This window comes from Polypterus senegalus, chromosome 12, assembly GCF_016835505.1.
Source record: "Polypterus senegalus isolate Bchr_013 chromosome 12, ASM1683550v1, whole genome shotgun sequence".
Lineage (NCBI taxonomy): Eukaryota > Metazoa > Chordata > Cladistia > Polypteriformes > Polypteridae > Polypterus > Polypterus senegalus.
The window spans coordinates 88,097,814-88,119,624 of NC_053165.1; the positions used below are offsets into that span (position 1 = coordinate 88,097,814).

The 21,811-nt window shown below is 40.3% G+C and overlaps 1 protein-coding gene across 1 annotated transcript in view; it reads right to left on the bottom strand.

Annotated features, from left to right (window-relative positions):
• glsl (glutaminase like) overlaps positions 1-21,811 on the bottom strand; it is a 53,839-nt gene that overhangs the window by 18,380 nt on the left and 13,648 nt on the right. The window contains exons 7-15 of the mRNA XM_039772793.1: positions 19,162-19,274; positions 15,866-15,995; positions 13,848-13,918; positions 12,209-12,372; positions 10,950-11,008; positions 4,312-4,356; positions 4,022-4,080; positions 3,564-3,630; positions 1,259-1,309 (exon numbers count right to left, since the gene is read on the bottom strand). Of these exons, the coding sequence (XP_039628727.1) occupies positions 1,259-1,309; positions 3,564-3,630; positions 4,022-4,080; positions 4,312-4,356; positions 10,950-11,008; positions 12,209-12,372; positions 13,848-13,918; positions 15,866-15,995; positions 19,162-19,274 (759 nt within the window). The remainder of the gene's footprint in view (positions 1-1,258; positions 1,310-3,563; positions 3,631-4,021; positions 4,081-4,311; positions 4,357-10,949; positions 11,009-12,208; positions 12,373-13,847; positions 13,919-15,865; positions 15,996-19,161; positions 19,275-21,811) is intronic.

A 21,811-nucleotide genomic window follows, 5' to 3' on the forward strand; every position in this document is an offset into this window, starting at 1 on the left:
AAAGGCCCGTAGGCCGGTTGGCACGCAGGCATGTGCCCAGGCACAGTTTAAAACCTTATGCCTTCCACACCTTACTCAAGGCAAGGCTGTCACTGACTGAAGAACATTGTTTACTCAAAGCTGTTAGAAATGGCAGGAATATACCAATACAATTCTATTTACGGGGGTTATAGGAACCTCCCATAGATCATGCATTGTCATCTAGTAAAATATTCATGAATCTTATAGAACTAGGAAAATGGATCTTACAGTGACAACGCAACTATAACTGCCCGTGAGTGAATATCGTTTCTTTCTCTCTACACGAACTGTGTCTGACAATAGCATTCACACAAAGGAGAAATGATTGAACCGTGTACGTGGTTGTAAATGTTTCAGATGTGGGCAGGACTTTTCCAAATCTCTTTGCATGAAGTCTTGTCTCACAGGGCGTGAAATTTTCTCTCACGTGATTTCACTTTCACCAAATAACAAATCTTTTAATTCTCGAGGATACGCCTCTTCACTGGGAAGAAACACTACTTTTCCCTGATAGCAACACGAATTAGATGATCTACAAGTCTCCAACTTAAAGTTTAAATCCAAACAACAAATTTGAACTCTTCTCGCTGCTCTGTTATTTCACTGAGTAATAATTTCCGTTTGTGTGCGCTAATGCAATCTTTACTATGATTTTTTTAAGACTTTCGTATTTTCCTACCTTCATTATCTCTAATCTGCTCTGCATGTGTATTGCACCAACGGTTTTGAATTCTTTACGATGTTCTACTTTGTCATCTACTCTTCGTCTTTTATTTCCGGCCCCAGGCGTGGTTAAATCTCTTGTCACAAAGTCTGGACGTGAAAGTGTCTCTCTTCAAAAGATCACGTCTCCCACCCATCCATCCGTTATCCAACCCGCTGAATCCGAACACAGGGTCACGGGGGTCTGCTGGAGCCAATCCCAGCCAACACAGGGCACAAGGCAGGAACTAATCCCGGGCAGGGTGCCAACCCACACACCAAGCACACACCAGGGACAATTTAGAATCGCCAATCCACCTAACCTGCATGTCTTTGGACTGTGGGAGGAAACCCATGCAGACACGGGGAGAACATGCAAACTCCACACAGGGAGGACCCGGGAAGCAAATCCGGGTCTCCTAACTGCGAGGCAGCAGTGCTACCACTGCGATACTGTACCACCCTCACGTCTCCCAAGATTTTTTTATTATAATAGAGAGATGTATTTCCTCCTGAAAATGACTTTGACATTTACCTGTAGCAGCAGGTCTAGTGTTGCACCGATGTCAGCCATGTCTGGGAAACACTGCAGCATTAAAGTATGATTTAAAGAAAACAAAAGAATCAAAAAGTCACACTTTCATCATCACACTAGTACACAGAATACTAACACATGCTTAAAAGGGGTACTTTTATCATTCAAATATTGATCCAATAGTTAAGCTGTTTTTCAATATTTTTCATGTCAAAAACAAATCTTTATAAATTTAGTACAAAATATACTTATTCTGCTTAATATCCCAATGGCCATTCCACACAAACTAAAGAGCAGCATGCTGCATCTCCAGGCTCATTAAACTTCTGTACATCATCCTCTGATCATAGGAAAGCTGTCAGCCATCATTTTTATTTATTAGATTACTTCCACACACTGAAGAGTGTATGTTTGTATATACAGAGCATTCAGAAATTATTCAGACCCCTTCACTTTCTGCTCACTTTACTGTGCTGTAGATTTAACTGTTAATGGATGAATTTGCCATTTTTGCCCATCAATCAATAAAATATGATAACAAAGTGAACACATGTTTTCAGAAAGTTTTGGAAATTTATTAAAAGACAAAAACTGAGATTTCTCACTCATAGAAGTATTGTCTTAGCTGTATGATTCAGCTCATCACTGCAATGAAAGGTGAACTGTCGCGCCAGTCTGAGTTGGCATGCAGTGTGGTGCAGGTTTTCTTCTAGGACCTCTCTGTATTTGGTTGTGTTCACCCTTCCCTCATTTCTGACCAGTCTTCCTGTCTGTGCCATTGATGTGGTAGTATTGGACAGGTGATGAGCCAGACACAGTGCTTAGACATCTACCCAAAGAGTTCATTTCTAGTCTCATCAGACCAGAGAATCTTTCTCCTCGTGATATCAAAGTCCAATGGCAGGCTGTCATATGCCTTTAACTCAAGAGTGACTTCCATCTATCTAGCCACACTACCATCAGTGCCTGATTGATTGAGATCTGCTGAGATTGTCGTCCTTCCAACAGGTTCTCCCATCTCAGCAGAGGACTTCTGAAGCTCTTAGTGTGACCATTGAGTTCTTGGACACCTCCCTGGGCAACGCTGTTCTTGCCAGATTAATCAGTTTGGTCAGACAGCCAACTCTAGGAATCCTAACTTCTTCCATTTCATAACTGTTGAGGCCACCGCGCTCCTTGGAACACTCAACGCTGTACAGTTGGTTTTTATGTCCTTCCCCTGATCTTTGCCTGACCATAATTTTACATCAGAGGTCTAAAGAGAATTCCTTGGTGTTTTTTTTTTTGTCCTGATGTGCAGTATGAATTGTGGGACCTTCTATGCGCAGGTGTTAGCCTTTCCAAACAGTGTCCAGTCAACTCAGTTTGCCACTGGTGGAGTCCAATCAAGTTCCAGACACAGCTCAAGAATAATTAAAGCACAATTTGGCGCGCCACAGCAAATGGTCTGAATACTTTTATGAATGAGAGATGTCAGTTCTCGAGTTTTTAATAAATTTGAAAACCTTTCTGAAAGCATGTCACTTTGTCATTGCTGTTTATTGAGCTTAGATGGATGGGCAAATATTGCAAATGTGTCCATTTCAAATTAAATAAATAACACATAAACGTGTGTAGTAAGTGAAGGGTTCTGAATGCTTTAAAAATCTACTGTATTTGATGTGCTTTCTAATTTGAGGACACCAGTCAAGATACTGTTAATTATTTTCTTATGATTCCTATAAAACCAGAAAATACAGTGCTTCAGTTTATCCGCAATTTAACATTTTAACGTAACTTTATCAAATCTGCTAAATTTGATTCGGTGTTATGAGGGCCAGAGTTTACTCCCACAGCATTAAATGCAAGGCAGGAACCAGCCCTGCAATGGGCAACAGTCCTTCCTTGGGCTCATTTTTGCACCACACTGATACATAGTGCCAGTTTGGAACCATCAGTAACCTAACACACACACACACACACACATCTTTGAGATGTGGTAAGAACACTGGAGGAACCCTAAAGAAACCCAGGCAGAATGTGCCCACTGCACACAGACAAGGAGCAGTTGGAGAAGTCAAACCCAGGAGGTTGGATCTGTGGGGCAGCGGCTCTAACCACTGCTCTACCAATCTGCCCGTAACATTAAATTATTACTAGAAATGTGTTTTCTTTGTCAACACAAAGCCTTTTTTAGGCTCAGGAGCAGAATTAAGATAATTATTTTTCCCCTTGAGAATGCTTTTCAGAGTTTGAGGTGACAGCAAGTATAGGCCTCCACAAAACACGAATGTTTTAAAATTATTTGTAGAAAAAAACAACTCACTTTCTTTTCTTGGAGGAAATATGACAAGGCGTGAAGTCGGATGTTCTCCTTTTGCAGATATTGGTATCTATTTAAAATTGGGTTGAAACATTTTATAAAAAATGTTATACATGTACTGTAGGTCACTTAAACAATGAGGGAAACCACTTGTTTGCTGCAAATGTTCTGGAAGAAAACCCAGTTGCCTTTCTTATCAGTTATGTCACATTATTATTAACAGAGAATTAAAGGAGTTCAAATGTACTAGTCTGAAAACACAATTTCCACCCATGTCCCTTTTCACAACAATAAAATCACAGTAAGAAGCTCTTTTTTTATTTGAAAAAGTTACCAACACAGAGCACCCTATAAACCCTGAATAAGCAGGTACAGAAAAAAAGATAAAGGGATGAAATACTCCACAGTATTTTATCAAAATAATATTTCATAATGGATTGACAAAAAAAAAAAGATCTTACCTGGAACAATTTAGATTTGCGTGTTCTTTGTTGCATAACCTCCTAAATAAATTTAACACCTTCAAAAAGAAAAAAAAAAAATTGTTCGTTCAAAAAAACCGTCAAAAACCCTAAAAGATTCACTTATACTTTAAGCAGAGTATTCTTATTTTCTCATTGCAATAACACAGGAACTGTTGAATATCTCAGGGGTTCATTTTAGATTATTATTAAAAATATCTTAAAAAGGGAACAGCAAGCTGAAGACATACTAAGTTTTACCAGAGAATAATAGCTTTAGTCACACTTACTGTTTCATATTTTTCCTCGTCTTCCCCACCAAGCCCAGTGGCCAGCTACCAACGAAAAACACAATCATAAACATCCAAATAAATCAATAAATTAACTATTATTTTTATATACAATCATATACAATATGTATTCGCAAGTAATATACAGTATGTTTAATCACACTCTAATTTCCTGCATATGCGGAGCATTGGTACTTTCTATTGCAGCACAACAAACGTCTCTGTTGTATAAATTGACTTTAAATGGCAATTACAAGCGCTGTTCAAAGCAAGAATCTATTCATCCAGTCGTCATCTTTATCTTGAACTATAATTTTCTACTTCAGAGCTGGACGGTGCCCGAAGCCAGTATTTCTAGCACTGGCTGCAAAGTAGGAACCAACCTTACGTGCAATGCCAGTCCATCAGAGGGCGCTCTCATGACTATACCCCCACTCACTACTATTGATCTCATTTAGGCCTTGTTCACACGAGCGTTAAAATCAAGCGGTTTTTGCGTTCGTAGCGTCCGGTGAGCGCGGATCAAGCGCCGAGTGTTTTCTACACGTAGGAGTCAATGAGAGTGTTCACACGGGCTTTGGTGACGTGCGTTTGTCCGGCTGCGCGTTTATACGGCATCAAAAAAACGTTGCATGCAGCTTTTTCTTGCGTTCAAAACCCAACGAACGCAAGGAAACCGCTTCTAGTTCGTTTCTGCGCGTTTATTTTACGCTGGGGGTGCATTTCTGTGCAAAACACCGGTGTAAGCGCACGCTCGACTACTGTTTCCTTACCTCAAAGTGACAAGTAGTCTCTCTTCGGGGCTAACACCAAGTCGCATATTGGTTGATAGGCGTGCAATGTGGCATTGCACCAGCTGCAGCAGACAATCAAAAGTGGAAACCGACACCCGACAGTAATTAAAAAACTTGCACGGAAATTTTCGCATTTCTTCATAAAGCACAAAAAAACTTCCTTTAACCCGACGTTGTGCAGTCAGAGGATGAACCCAGTAGCGGCGGCGATTTTTCTCTCCCTACGTCGCTGTATTACAAGTGTTTTTAAAACAAGAAGATTAATATCTAACATAGCAAAATGGTCCATATTGAAAGGAGGCACCTCAAATAAAAACAAGGGCTTTCATATCCAGTTCCCGACACTGCCTCCACAGGTTAACACACAAACTACAATTTGGGCTGCAGGCTGGCGTTAGACAGAGACAAACGGACGCCGGTGTAGAAGTCAATCGATCGCCACCACAAAATGCAACATAAACGTCTAGGACGTTCAGAGCAAGTTCGTTTATCCAAAAACTTAACGCCCGTGTGAACAAGGCCTTAAAGTCACCAGTCAACCTAACATTAATTGTCAGTGTTTCCAGATCGCAACCACCCTACATGAGTCAACCAACATAAAAAGGAACAATTTAAAATCAACAAATCACTTTAGACTGTGGTAGAAAACCTGAATTGGGAGAAAACACATTTGTACAGGGAGAAAATATGCAAACTCGACACAAACGGCACACCAGCCAGGAGTCTGTCTGATTCAAAGTTAAAATATATGTATCTTACTGGATATACCGTATGTCTTCCAGACCAACAACCCAAGCTGCAACGTTTAGTCCACCTCTGCTGACATTAGAGTAACACAGCCTTGGACAGTTGTAGTTGTCTGGTCTTTTTAAAGAAAAAAAGGGCCCTGGGGTGCAGTGGAACAAGTGAACTTGTGGCTCTATAACTTTGTAAACAGTTCTGTGTCCTGTCTACAAATACACATTAGGCAGGTTTTAAAATTTTATTCATTTCTTTTCCTTATGTATTAACATAACGAAGGTGGTAAGGGTTTGAGAGCCCTTATGTTGATGTAGGGAAGTTTGAAAGTCTATGAGTTATCAAATGTTATACTGAAGAATTTACATACCTATCTAGGGACCCGGGAAGGGCTGAAAGGTGCTGAATGTCTTGTATTTTGGATTTCTTTTTATGAACTCCTTAATGTTTTTTACTTAATAAAAACCCTTACTATTTCAGATCTTGTGGTTTAGGGTTCATGCAGTCATCCATGTTGAACTCTTTTAATCTTAGATTATGATCACAGTGGCCAGAGAATATCTGAACACAACCAACCCCAGACAAGGCACCACTCTACTTAGATACAAACACGATTACTCCTACTCTTGTCAATTAACCTGAAGCAGGCACCTTTGAAACTGTGTCATTTGTTTCCATTTTTAACAATTTACTAAATGAGGACTATTATTTAAAATGTACAGATACTTGTTGAACAGCATATACTATTGTAGGTTTTGGATTGATATGTTATATGCTGATTTCAACAATAAAACAAAAAAAATGGATTTAATTAATTTATTGTTGTTCTAGGAATAAACATTTAAGCTGCTACAGTGCATCCGGAAAGTATTCCCAGCGCATCACTTTTCCCACATTTTGTTATGTTACAGCCTTATTCCAAAATGGATTAAATTCATTTTTTTCCTCAGAATTCTACACACAACACTCCATAATGACAAGTGAAAAAGTTTACTTGAGGTTTTTGCAAATTTATTAAAAATAAAAAAACTGAGAAATCCCATGTACATAAGTATTCACAGCCTTTGCTCAATACTTTGTCGATGCACCTTTGGCAGCAATTCCAGCCTCAAGTCTTTTTGAATGTGATGCCACAAGCTTGGCACACCTATCCTTGGCCAGTTTCCCCCATTCCTCTTTGCAGCCCCTCTCAAGCTCCATCAGGTTGGATGGGAAGCGTCGCTGCACAGCCATTTTAAGATCTCTCCAGAGATGTTCAATCGGATTCAAGTCTGGGCTCTGGCTGGGCCACTCAAGGACATTCACAGAGTTGTCCTGAAGCCACTCCTTTGATATCTTGGCTGTGTGCTTAGGGTCGTTGTCCTGCTGAAAGATGAACCGTCGCCCCAGTCTGAGGTCAAAAGCGCTCTGGAGCAGGTCTTCATCCAGGATGTCTCTGTACATTGCTGCAGTCATCTTTCCCTTTATCCTGACTAGTCTCCCAGTTGCTGTCCCCCACATCATGATGCTGCCACCACCATGCTTCACTGTAGAGATGGTACTGGCCTGGTGATGAGCGGTGCCTGGTTTCCTCCAAACGTGACGCCTAGCATTCACACCAAAGAGTTCAATCTTTGTCTCATCAGACCAGAGAATTTTGTTTCTCATGGTCTGAGAGTCCTTCAGGTGCCTTTTGGCAAACTCCAGGCAGGCTGCCATGTGCCTTTTACTAAGGAGTGGCTTCCGTCTGGCCACTCTACCATACAGGCCTGATTGGTGGATTGCTGCAGAGATGGTTGTCCTTCTGGAAGGTTCTCCTCTCTCCACAGAGGACCTCTGGAGCTCTGACAGAGTGACCATCGGGTTCTTGGTCACCTCCCTGACTAAGGCCCTTCTCCCCGATCGCTCAGTTTAGATGGCCGGCCAGCTCTAGGAAGAGTCCTGGTGGTTTCGAACTTCTTCCACTTACGGATGATGGAGGCCAATGTGCTCATTGGGACCTTCAAAGCAGCAGAAATCCTGTCTCAGAGGTCTACAGACAAGTCCTTTGAGTTCATGCTTGGTTTGTGCTCTGACATGAACTGTCAACTGTGGGACTTTCTATAGACAGGTGTGTGCCTTTCCAAATCAGGTCACATCAGCTGAATTTACCACAGGTGGACTCCAATGAAGCCGCAGAAACATCTCAAGGATGATCAGGAGAGACAGGATGCACCTGAGCTCAATTTTGAGCTTCATGGCAAAGGCTGTGAATACTTAACGTACATGTGCTTTCTCAATTTTTTTATTTTTAATAAATTTGCAAAAACCTCAACTAAACTTTTTTCACATTGTCATTATGGAGTGTTGTGTGTAGAATTCTGAGGAAAAAAATTAATTTAATTCCATTTTGGAATAAGGCTGTAACATAACAAAATGTGGAAAAAGTGATGCGCTGTGAATACTTACCAGATGCACTGTATCTATTCAGAAATTACACAAATGTATTAAATACATGTAAACTTTTTTATTTACTTATTTAGTTGGTACAGTGTTACTTTGTTGAGCATTGTTGCCTAATGAATCCTACATCTTACTTTCAAGTCTGTGTGGGTTTTTCCTTCCACATCACCAAAGATGTGAATTTTATGTTAACTGGTGACTCTGAACTTGTCCTGTGACACTCTGGTGGTCTCTCCAGGGCTGGTTTCTGACTGTGCTGATGCAGTTGGGTTAGGCTCAATTTCAGAATATTATCTTGTGTTACTTATCTTTTTATAGTGAGATGTCAAGCAAAATGACACCTTTTATTGGCTAACTAAAAAGATTACAATTTGCAAGCTTTAGAGGCAACTCGGGCCTCTTCTTCTGGCACTGAACAAAACATAAGACATTATTTTAGAAAAGTAAGAACTTGTTCTGATTAAACCGGAACACGATACTAAAATGTAACTTTTCAAGAACTACAATGAAGGTTGGCACATTTAAAAGCAGCACAGAATACATTTTTTAAATGGTGTTTTCAATACAAACAAGCCTTATTTTATATTGCCTTTCTCTGTAAACACACCCTAAGGCATTTTGGAAATAACGAAACAAGTGAAGAATGCTTTCAAAGTCTGAACATTGGCAGATTTTATAACTTTCTTAAGGTTACAAGGTAATTACGTAATGGGGAACTGAATCCGGGCCCTTGTGTCTTACCATGCACTTTGAGCATCATATATCACACTCCCCTTGCTGGATACTTTACACACACATACACACTAGCTGTGCTACCTGTCTAAGAGCTGAAATCTAATTCATCAACATCAGACTTCGGTATTAATGTTTGCACTGACCCATCTATTTTAATGTACAGGTATTATGTAATGCATGTAGTAATAAAATGCATTGGCGGCACGGTGGCGCAGCTGCCTCACAGTTAAGAGACCCGGGTTCGCTTCCCTGGTCCTCCCTGCGTGGAGTTTCCATGTTCTCCCTGTGTCTGCATGAGTTTCCTCCCACAGTCCAAAGACATGCAGGTTAGGTGCATTGGCGATCCTAAATTGTCCCTTGTGTGTGCTTGGTGTGTGTGTGTGTCCTACCCGGGATTTGTTCCTGTCTTGTGCCCTGTGTTGGCTGGGATTGGCTCCAGCGGACCCCCGTGACCCTGTAGTTAGGATATAGCGGGTTGGATAATGGATGGATGGAATCAAATGCATTAGTGCAAAGGTTTGTAATTTGCCATCTATTGGAATAACAAATTAAATGCATTTTATTACTAAACATGTTTGTAATACACCATCTTTTGGAATGACACTATAATTTCTTTTTATCTTCCTTAAAATGTCAGTTTCCCCATAGGGACAAATACAGTATCATAAAGTGGTGGTTCTCAACCTGTGGGGCGCGCCCCCAAAGTAACAAAAAAGGGGGCGCGAAGATGTGAAAAAAAGAAAACAAGAATCGAAAATATGAAAAATACATCTATTGAAACCAAAACAAAATAACTTCAACTACATTCTGATACCAGAAAATTAAATATAGAGTTAGATAAATGTCGATAAAAGTTAAGTAGGTATAATAAAACTTGTAGTGGTATATCGGCAGCAAAAAATATAGGAATACATTTTATTAGGGTTTCAAAAAAACGTTAGTGGGGCGCGATTAAAACTGTTAGGAAAACTCGGGTCGCAAATACTTAAAGGTTGAGGAACGCTGTCATAAATTATCATCTAATCTAGCCAAATGTTTGCTCTGTGGTCAGAAAAAGACTGCATGGATGTGACTGAAACAGAATGGCATAAACTGTGCAGACTGTCAAATACAAATACAATTGTCAAACACAACTCCGTCAAATATTATCATCTAGTGACAAAAAGATATCATAGCAGTGGGCTACAGTTTGCTTCATGAATTCCTTTCTCACTTGTTCACTGACTGAAAGATCAGAACATGTTGGAAACATCATGAGCCATCTATGGATCCCTCCTCTCAGCTATCAGTAATGCAGGAGTATTGGAGATGTGATGGTGTGGAGTTTTGGGACACACCTCGAGTCTTTTGATGCATGACTGCCACAACATTTTAGAAACATTGTTGTCAATTATAAACTGTGCATCCCTTTGTCAAAGTAGTATGCCCATCTGTGAACGGGGCTTTTAGGAAAGATTTTGCTCTCTTCTAAAAGACGAGTGCATTTCAGGAGTGGACCGGGGAATAAAACCGTGAATTCATCTCACTCCAGTAGAACATTTGCAGGATGAAATGGAACAAGCCCTGAGTCACAATGTAGGCAATATGGCCACGTATTCTGGAGCTGTACATTTTCCAACTTGTTTTACTTAACAAATTCAGGCTGTTCTGGGGGCAAATTGGAATCAACCTACCAAAAAAAGTGACCACTTAGTGTATATTCTCTATTAAATATTCTGTAACATAACTTTAATGTCAACCTTACCTTAAACACCAAATGTAAATCTTATTATGAATTTGGCTGTTTACTGTAATTTGTACATATGTTATCTTAGTTTATATTAAATAATGTTTCAGCCGCTCTTTCTGGGGTCAGTGGACATATGCTTTATGTGTCAAAGACAATCTTAACAAAACCATTTATTTGTTAAATTATACTACTAGATTTAAGCAATTTCTACAAAAGGTTACCTGTAACAATGAAGCAATGATAATTGCACCAGTTTCAATGAGAGGAGTGTGAGGAGTTTCTAAAAAAACAAAATGGAGACATAAAGAACGTCATCAGTTTCCGTTTTACCTTTATACTCCCACTCTGATTTTAAATCTTATCCTATTACAAAAACATGGCTAGACTGATGGGAATTCGCCCGTCTCCCCTTCTTGTTTACTGCATAACAGACTTCCAGTATAACACCAGCTCCTGCCATCTACCGCAGGTCTGAGATGACTACTCCATTATAGGTTGCATTTATAATGAAGATGGTTGGAGTACAGGAAGATGGTGGAGGACTTTGTCTTGTGGTGCACAGAGAACCACCTGCAGCTTAACATGACCAAGACCTCCTGTGTGTCAATGAGACCCTGAGACCAGTCGTCAGCATCCTTTGGGAGAATGTGGCGGTGCTACAGAGCTGTAAGTACCCAGGGGTCCATATGAACAACAAACTGGAGCGGTCTGACAACACATTGGCACTGTGCAGTATAAGAAGGGCGAGAGCAGACTGGATTTTTTCTGAGGAGACTTTCCAGCTACTGGAAATGGTTATACCAGTCTGTTGTATTCCGTGAATTCTTCTATGCTGTGTTCAGGCGATGCAAAATATCGGAACAAACTTTGCAGAAAAGTCAGCTCAATTGCAGGAATGACCCTTGACACTCTGGAGGTTGTTATGGAAAAGAAGATGGTGGCAAAATTGGATGTCAAGAATTGTGCTCATCCCCTCCTGGGGGAGCTTTCGTGAAGTAATTCTAGCCACAGCCTGCAATAAGAAGCATTTCTGGGGATCTTTTCTGCCTGCAGGTAGTAGGTAGTTCAAAACCTCCATCCTGTCCTTCACTCCAGCCAGAAGCTGTAGGAAGACAGTGCAGACTCACTCTGCAACGGTCATTTTAACATAATAGTTACTCTATTATAGGTTTTTATTCTATTGTTTTATATTGTACTTTGGGTCAGTATTTGTGTATTCTATGCTTTTGCTGCAGCACACATTCGAATTTCCCCTTGGTGATTAATAAAGAATATCTAATCTAATCTGATACAGTATTTTTAACCCTTTACTAATGAGGAACAGAAACAGATATTGCATGATATGCATGATATGCTATGTTCTTTTTTTGAACTTGACCTTGAGGTTATATTCACAAATAACAAATGAAACATTAGTTCTCCATACTCTCTGAGAGTAGTTTCAAGGTTGAAGATCATTCTGCTGTTTAAATATTCATACCATTTTTAGTCAGTACAAAGGAGGAGTCGTATTTTGAATATTCTTCCATTCCCACATATCTGTGAATATGATCCACACTGAACTGGTCCACAGCTATGCCATACATCAAAGGCCAGGAGCATTCCCCTAGGAGGCAGGGATCAGCAGAGTCCCCTAGAGATAACCTGCGTAATCGACCATGACAACAAGCACAAATATGAATACAGGGACATGTATGGATTGCCATTTTCTTAACAATTAGTGTATACATCAAATTTTCTTATCTTAGGCACGCACACAATGTAATTTGAAACATACAGCAATAAAAAATGACACTACCTTCAAAAGGCAGACAAAAATGGCCAAAATGTGACTTAGAGAAATGAGAAAAAACACATACACTGTTCATCCATTCATTTTTTGAACCTGCTTTCTCTATTAAAGGTTTGAACTGATCCAGAATCCATCATAGCAACATTAAACAAAAAGTATGACCAAACCGTTAACCTGAAGAAAGCCCTGGAAAGGGCACAGTCACAAACATACCCACACTTTGTTATAATTGGCCAATCTGGAGTCACCAGGCTCCATGTAAGTCCCACACAGACATTATTCATGCGGTAGAAGATATAAATTCAACTATTGTGCTACCATGTCTTCCTTGTCCCCTACTCATCCATCAGTCTGATACTGAAGCTTCACTTATGTATTCATACATTTCTTTATATGCTTTCCAAGTTCAGGGCTAAGGTGATTTGACGTAGAGTGAGAACAAGCCCTGGGGGTGCAGGCGTTTGGGTTAATCATCACACAGCACACACATAGATACACATACACTCACTTATAATGAGCATATTTAAAGTCACTATTTAACATAACAAGCATGTTTTCTGGAGAAAAAAAAACAAAGTACCCACATCTAAAACCAGACCAGCATGAGTTTAATGCAACTTCAGGGAGGATATCCTAACCAGGCTGAGCAGAAACAAGCTCTCTATGGAATATTAGTCTATCACTGGGCATGTTCAAATTAGCTGTAGTTGCAATTCACCGTTTGTATGTTAAATTTATAATCTATAAATATCAAGCAAAGGGGTGTAATGCACACTTCGCCAAATAACTTTATTTTTAATGTGATCGATCATTCTTTAAGATCAGAATATTGGAGGCCTCGCAGATTTTTCCAGTACTAAAGTCCAGCGTATAGAGGTTGCACCTTAATTGATGGGGACCTTACAAGTCCTTTCTTCTTTTATAAGATTACCAATGCTGTACATCTAAAAACACAACTATCACATTTTACATTTACGATCCTCCAGGCGCTCCGGTTTCCTCCCACAATCCAAAGACATGCAGGTTAGGTGGATTGGCGATTCTACATTGGCCCTAGTGTGTGCTTGGTGTGTGGGTGTGTTTGTGTGTGTCCTGTGGTGGGTTGGCACCCTGCCCAGGATTGGTTCCTGCCTTGTGCCCTGTGTTGGCTGGGATTGGCTCCGGCAGACCCCGTGACCCTGTATTCGGATTCAGCGGGTTAGAAAATGGATGGATGTTAAAACATTTTAGAAGACAAGGAGTAAATAAAGACCATTTCTTGCAGCTTTGAATTCATTAATTATAGTTTATGTCTTACATGTACCTTTAGGGGGCAGAGTATTCATACCTTTGTCCATCAACAGTGCAAATCGACACTCCCCATTTTTGACTGTTTTCTTCCTGACAGTTGAGTTCTGGCTAAGAAAACATAAATAAATAGTATTTTGACATTTTCGTTTCTTAGTATTTACTTGGTTTTTGAATAGTCAAGCAAAATGACACCTTTTATTGGCCAACTAAAAAGATTACAATATGCAAGCTTTAGAGGCAACTCAGGCCCCTTCTTCAGGCAAGATGTAATCAATGTAGCATTTACCTTTAATTTATTACATTTTAGAACTATTCGGATCATATTTATGACATGAATTACACTATACAAAGATTGTGTAGGATGTATGGATTGTGCCCATCAGTCAACTCTAACAAGAAGCTTTCACATATTTATTTAGTTGTGCCCAAATGCAAAGCTCTGTGGGTCTTAACACCTCTCAACACAAAATCTGCTTGTTAAGGAAATATGGTTATAGGAAAATTACTGAGCCATATGCACTCTCTCCTGTATTATTATTACTTAGGTGGACAACTCTATCTGAAGCAGCTTGCAACATCTGAGTTACAATTGGTTACATTTCTTTGTTTTCTGTTTTTCCATTTGGAGCACAGGCAGGTCAAGTGACATGCTCATGGTCACACAGTGTCAGTAGCAGAATTTGAACCCACAACCTTAGGGTTTGAGCTCCAAAGTTTGAACCACTGTGCTACAATGGAAATGGAAATCTAATGCAATAGGCTACTCTCAGACACATTTTCTGGTCTAATACACTGTTTGTGGCAATTTCTTTCTAGCTTTTTGGATTCCTTCTCAGCCAACCTTAACATACGTAGAACTATTAATGTTATGTTGTTTGCTGCTCACTTTCTGTAAGAGTTAAACATTACCTTTAACTACAGGCTTTCTTCCTGAACAGAACGTGCTAGATTCTATTAATGACGATACTCCTTGTGGTGATCAGAGAATGTTGGCCTACCAAATGTTTCATGTTCACGGCCAGGAAAATGTTAGATTAGCCCACAGTAGCTGTTGCAACAGCCATGATGCTTGTCTGCTGGTGCTCTCTCACTCATCAGCATCTCATCTCCTTAAATCTCTGCATGTAAGACTTCCTTTTGTAACTTAATGACTTTCTTAGTGAATTCGTTATCAACCTTTCAGACACAGCTTGTCTGCATTCTCATTTGCTACTGAGTTTTTGAATAGCGTGCAATGGGACCCCTTACCTCTGACCTTTTCCCGAGATAAAGGACAAGCATTCTAGATTTAATAGCTGAAATCTTTACTACGACCATAAAGGCATCCACAAGCCTTTTAAATAATATTAGAAGAAATAAATCAATTTACCAGTCAATCTATGTCCCCACTCTCATCGATGGTTTATGAGCTTTGGGTAATGACCAAAAGAATGAGATTGTGTGTACAAACAGCCAAAATAAGCTTTCTCCACAGGGTGGCTGAGCACTCCCTTAAAGACAGGGTGAGAAGCACAGACATCTGGGAGAGGCTCCAAGTAGAGCTGCTGACCCCCCTCATTTAGAGGAGCCACTCGATGTGGTTCAGGCATTTCATACGGACGCCTCCCTGTGGAGGTTTTACAGGCAGAAAAAGCTGGGAGGAGACCTTGAGGAAGGCCCACAGCTCGCTTAGAGAATTATATGTCCCAGAAGGCCCAGGAACACCTTAGGATACCACAGTATGAGCTGGTCAGCAAGATTGGGGAAAGGAACGTATGGGCCTCACAGCTATGACTGTTTCCCCTGCAACCCGCTTTTGGATAATTAGTGGAAAATAAATGAATGAATGAGAAGAAATAAAGTTCAACCATATATTCTAATATGCTACTTACATATAGCATATAAAATGTGAACTTCAACTTTTGGAATGAAAAAAAAAAAACACTTTATGCTTGGAACATTTTCATGTGCCAGTTCTTCTGTGTATAATTAACAATCACACCCATGACAGTTTTTTCACATTAAATGCTAGCATGAAAAGAAGACGCCAAGAAAGGTATTTAGTAAGAACCGCACCTTGAATGATGTAAGCTGCTTGCACTTCATAAAAATCCTTTGAGTTTCTTCAGCAAAAGTGGGAAAGTCTGGAATGACAAATCTCCCTTGCAGAGCTTTCAATATAAAGGACACAAAGCCTGTGACACACCTGTAAGTTAAAACAATTTTAAAATGTGCATTAGCGCTGTCTAGTATAAATTCATTAGCCAAATCTATAATCTTTTAGAACTATTTTAGTAAATGCACTAAAACAAAGTAGCAAGAAATATTTTTAGAATTAAGAACATTTTCTAACAATAGACGTCTGTTAAAATTCAGCTTGCTTGCCTAGTTTGCTGATATCTAATACCCGTTCATTTTTAAATGATTTCAGCGTATCTGTCTTGCATAAACCTGCGGTGGGCTGGTGCCGTGCCCAGGGTTTGTTTGCTGCCTTGCGCCCTGTGTTGGCTGGGATTGGCTCCACCAGACCCCCCGTGACCCTGTAGTTAGGATATAGTGGGTTGGATAATGGATGGATGGATGTCTTGCATAAATGTCTCCTTTGTTTCTACTGGTATCTCCAACAAGGTGTTTCAACTAGGAGGAATAATCTTGCTCTGCTTATACTTCTCTGTAAGGCTTCAACTTCTACTGTTTGTTCTGTCATGTAGTAATTAAACTTTCATGGAATACTTCAAGTTATTCATCCATCCACCCATCCATTAGATTTCATTAATTATTTGCCAGGCCCTAAAGAGGCAACCAAGGCAGTACAAGATAGAACATAAGCCTGATAATGGTCTTTCAAACCGACACTATGCTACCTTTACAATACCAAGTTTCAGGGCTAACAGTACATGGCCGTGTCCAGTGGAAGGGCAGGTTGCTAAACCCCTGGATGCTCTCTTTTGATTAATGAGGTCTGCCTGCCCTTTAATTAAACAATACAGAGTCAAATACTTGATGCGGGACTTCTGTGTGGCTGTCCACCATTTTGGTAGAACTCAAATGACTTTTTAAATGGGTCACCAGCAGACTTTAAGAATCCCACTGTGAGGCACTCTCTTATTGTTTCTAGGATTCCAGTGTCAAAATATAATGGGGCTATGCCTTGGGGATTGATTTGTTTCAAACCTATTTTTGTAAAACTTGATTTATTTGTATGGAATGTTATTTGATTTTAATCTTCTTCTTTTTTTTGGTTGCTCCCATTAGGGGTTGCCACAACAAATCATCTTTTTCCATCTCTTCCTGTCCTCGTCATCTTGCTCTGTTACACCGATCACCTGCATGTCTTCTCTCACCACATCCATAAACCTTCTCTTAGGCCTTCCTCTGTTTCTCTTTCCTGGCAGCTCTGTCCTTAGCACCCTTCTCTCAATATACCCAGTATCTTTCCTCCGCACATGTCCAAACCAACGCAATCTCGCCTCTCTGACTTTGTCTCCCAACCGTCCAATTTGGGCTGACCCTCTAATGTCTTCATTTCTAATCCTGTCCTTCCTCGTCACACCCAATGCAAATCTTAGCATCTTTAACTCTGTCACCTCCAGCTCTGTCTCCTGTGCCACCGTCTCCAGCCCATATACTGTAACATAGCTGGTCTCATTACCATCCTGTAGACCTTCCCTTTCACTCTTGCTGATACCCGTCTGTCACAAATCACTCCTGACACTTTTTTCCACCCTGCCTGCACTCTCGTTTTCATCTCTCTTCCACAATCCCTATTACTCTGTCCTGTTGATCCCAAGTTTTTAAACTCATCCACCTTCACCAGCTCTACTCCCTGCCTCCTCACCATTCCACTAATAAAATCAATAAAATCAAATAAATAATGGGGGCATGCCTATATGACATGATGGGCATGGCTGCATGTTATCATTTATTTATCTATAACCATGATATGTTTGAGTAAAAAAACCTAATATTGTGTTTAATTTTTCATTTATATTTATAGTACTAGGGTGTTGCACCGTGTTAGCCGTTATGAATGTAGTGAAAAGTCATTACATGTTGCCTGAAGAAGCGGCCTGAGTTGCCTTGAAAGCTTGCATATTGTAATCTTTTTAGTTAGCCAATAAAAGGTGCCATTTTGCTTGACTTTTCACTACATCTATATTTATAAAGACATCATTGATTCTGTTTCCATTTATACATGTATTAATTTTTCTTCTGATATAAAATAGCCTCAATGATAGATACAGTACTCTTTGTTAGATAGTCTCTATAATGCTATAGAATTTTTGTTACTTGCCCCCTATAACAGCATCTTACTGTCGTTATTTTTAGTTACCTTGTTACTTTAATAATAGTATTTTCACCCATCATACCTCTTGGGATTACCAATGTATAATTTAAAAGTGGGGGGCATATTGGTACAACAATGAGACTGAGGTTTGTGTCCTGCATTCTCCCTGCGTGACGCTTACATGTTCACCACATGTCAGCATGGGTGTCCTCTCACAGTCCAGGAGTCCACTTCAGGTTAGTAGAGTTGTGATTGCTAAACTGGCCCTAGTGTGTGTTTGTGTGAGAGCATGCTCACCATGCGATGGACTGACATCCTGTCCAGGGATTGTTCCTTCCATGCACTCAATGCTTGCTGGGGCAGCATTTTGTGACCTTACTCAGGATACGTGGGTTTGAAGATGGATACATAATTTAATAGGAATTACTGACATCTTGCCCTCTTGCATGTAGTTGTTTCCTCTCCACTTCTCTACATACTTTCACAGGTCAGGTCAGGGAGCATGCACCGGTACAGTGTGTTGCCGCACCCACCGCACAACGAAACAGCTCAGGAAATGACTATCTATCTGCTGCAGCCAGGTGCTCCGTGGGCGTCCCCTTGGCCTGGTCCAGCCACTTGGGTCCCCAACAATGAGTACCCTGTGAGCCAGATCACTCTCGGGGGAATCGCACCACATGGCCTTAGTGCCGTAACTGACTGCAGGTCATGTGCCTCATTTGGGGCTCCATGAGCAACATAAAGTCAAACCAGTGGTACTCAAGGATTCTCTGAAGAGACACAGTAGAGAGGGACTCCAGTCTTCATCTCAGGTCACTGGATAGCGTCCATGTCTCACAAACAGGAAGCAGCAGGACTCTAAAGACTTGGACCTTTGTCCTTTTACAGAGATATCAGGAGCACCGCAAACCCCTTTCCAGTGACCTCATGACCCCCCCATGCTCTCTCAATCCTTCTACTGATTTCATAGGAAGAGTTACCAGAGACTTGAATATTTCTGCCAAGGTAAGTAAACCTCTAGAGTTTCACACATTGAAGATTTTTTTTTATTAGTTTACAGGCACTTAAACCATTAACCTCTAACCTGTGGAAAGTATTCCTGTCAACACTGACATCTGGTTGCTGCAGTTTTCTCATGAGAGAGTAACAATCTTTGATCCTGGGGTCAGTTTTGCGGATGCCAGAGCTCCAGATTGCCTGTAGATTAAAATATTTTTTAGTTGTACTTTATATTTACTAATCATCTAAAATTGTTATTAACTTCATTATTAATTGTACTACATAGTTTGAAGTATTTTACCCTCGATTGAGAACAATGTTTAATAAAAAGTATAGAAAGCAGAATAAATTGCTGAGAAAATCTGAATCCCCACAGATCCAGAATCTTGAGTTAAAAATCTCACAACACTGCATTTGTGAAGTCTGCAGATTCTCCCCATATCTCTGTTGATTTTCCCCCCCAGGCCTTATAGCTTTGTTTGCACATATCCAAGATGTACAGGCTAAGGAAACTGATGATTTCATTTTTGCCTAAGGAAGTGTGGGTATTCATTGTGAGTGAGCCCTACACTGGCACTCTATCCCCGGTTCTTTTTTGCCTTGTAGCAGGACAGGTTTTAGCACACCCAGAATTCTACATTGGATTTTAAGAGTCTGAAAATGTTATGTTATACATCAATATAAAGAAAAAAACACATGAACAGATGACATACCTGTATATACTATACACCGATCAGCCACATCATCAAACCCACTTGTGTGGGTCCCCCCTGGTGCTGCCAAAACAGCTCTGACCCATTGAGCCTGGGCTCCTCAAGATCTCTGAAGATGTCCTGTGGTATCTGGCACCAAGACGTTAGCAGCCGATGTTTACTTTAGGTCCTGTAAGCTGTGAGGTGGGTCCTCCATGTATCAGAATTGGTTTTCAAGCACATCAAGCAGATGCTCAATCAGATTGAGATCTGGGGAATGTGGAGGCCAATTGAACACTTTGAACTCTTTGTCATGTTCCTCAAACCATTCCTGAACAATTTTTGCAGTCTGGCAAGGCACATTATCCTGCTGAAAGAGCCCACTGCCATTATAAAGGAGTGTATGTGGTCTGCAACATTTTTTGATAGCTTGTATGCGTCAAAGTAACATCTACATGAATGCCAGGACCCAAGGTTTTGCTGCAGAACAGTGCCCAGAGCATCACACTGCCTCCACTGGCTTGCCTTCTTTCCATAAAGCATCCTGCTGCCATCTCTTCTCCAGATAAATGATGGACACTCACCCTGCTGTCCACATAATCTAAAAGAAAATGTGATTCATCAGACCAGGCCAGCTTCTTCCATTCCTCCACGGTCCAGTTTTGATGCTCGCATGCCCAATGTAAGTGGACTGAGGTCAGCAATGGGCACTCTGACTGTTCAGCAAGCTGTGATGCACTGGGTGTTCTGACACCTTTTTCTGTAAGTTTTTTAGTGATCAGACCTGATGGGCTAGCCTTTGCTCCCAACACGTATCAATGTGCCTTGGGCACCCATGACCCTCTCACCAGTTCATCGGCTGTCCTTTTTTGGAGCACTTGTGGTAGGTACTAATAACTGTATACCGAGAACATGCCAAAAGATCTGCCATTTTATAAATGCTCTGACCTAGTCGTATAGCCACATAATATGCCCCTTGTCAAAGTTGCTCAGATCCTTACGCTTGCCCATTCTTTGTGCTTCCAACACATCACCTTCAAAAACTGGCCCACCCCTGTAAAGGTGGTACTGTGACAAGATAATCAAAGTTATTCACTTCACCTGTCAGTGCTTTTAATGTTTTGACTGATCGGTGTATAGAAGATGCAACCATGTATCCCAACACAATTAGGCTCAAATTAAGAATCAACTATTGTTAGAAAGCTTTTCATTCACAGGCTACACTCACAATGAGCCAATTTTAAGTCACTGTTGTAGCCAGATGTGCATCTTTACAAGGAAAATGTAATCCTCAAAGCAAAACTCAATACGTTACAGGGGAAGTATTTGAATTAAGCAGAGAACTAGGATTCAAGAACTGTGATGCAACAATGCTAGTTGGTGTGGCAAAGACAAGGGCAGGATCTGAATTTGAACCCCATTTCAAACGCACAATGTAAATGAAGTGCAAAAAGGAGGCTGAAAACTGTCATCTGAGTAAAGAAAGTCAATCTCTCCTTTGAGCTTTTCGTTGACAAATCATCAAGCTTAAAGCAGATAAGAAGTGTAACATGTAAACTCTTATTATTCACAGTGTAGGGGAGTTTTGCACCTCATATATACCTTATGTTTGTGAACAATATTTTTGAAAAAGTTGTATAATTTTACAAGTTAATGTACAGCACTTTACAAAACATTTTGAATACTGCTAGATTACAAATGATACCTATACCTCTATTTCAATTCTAGACACAAAATTTGTTATTATCAGATAATGTAATGCCAAAAACTAAAATATATTACTTGTGTAAGCATTCAGACTCTTGTATGCTTTCATGCAATATGTGAAAGATAACTGCCTTAACAACGATATAATTGCCTTACAATCAGCCTGTGCACCATTGCCATTGACACACTTTCTAGCCTGTTTACGAATCTTCGGTCATATCTCAATTCAGAAGAAAAGGAAGACTAGAAAACATTCTAAGAAAGTCAGAGTAATATAATAAGATGTAATACCAAAACTGGCTCAAACCTACAGATAGATATAATCAGGAAATAGAA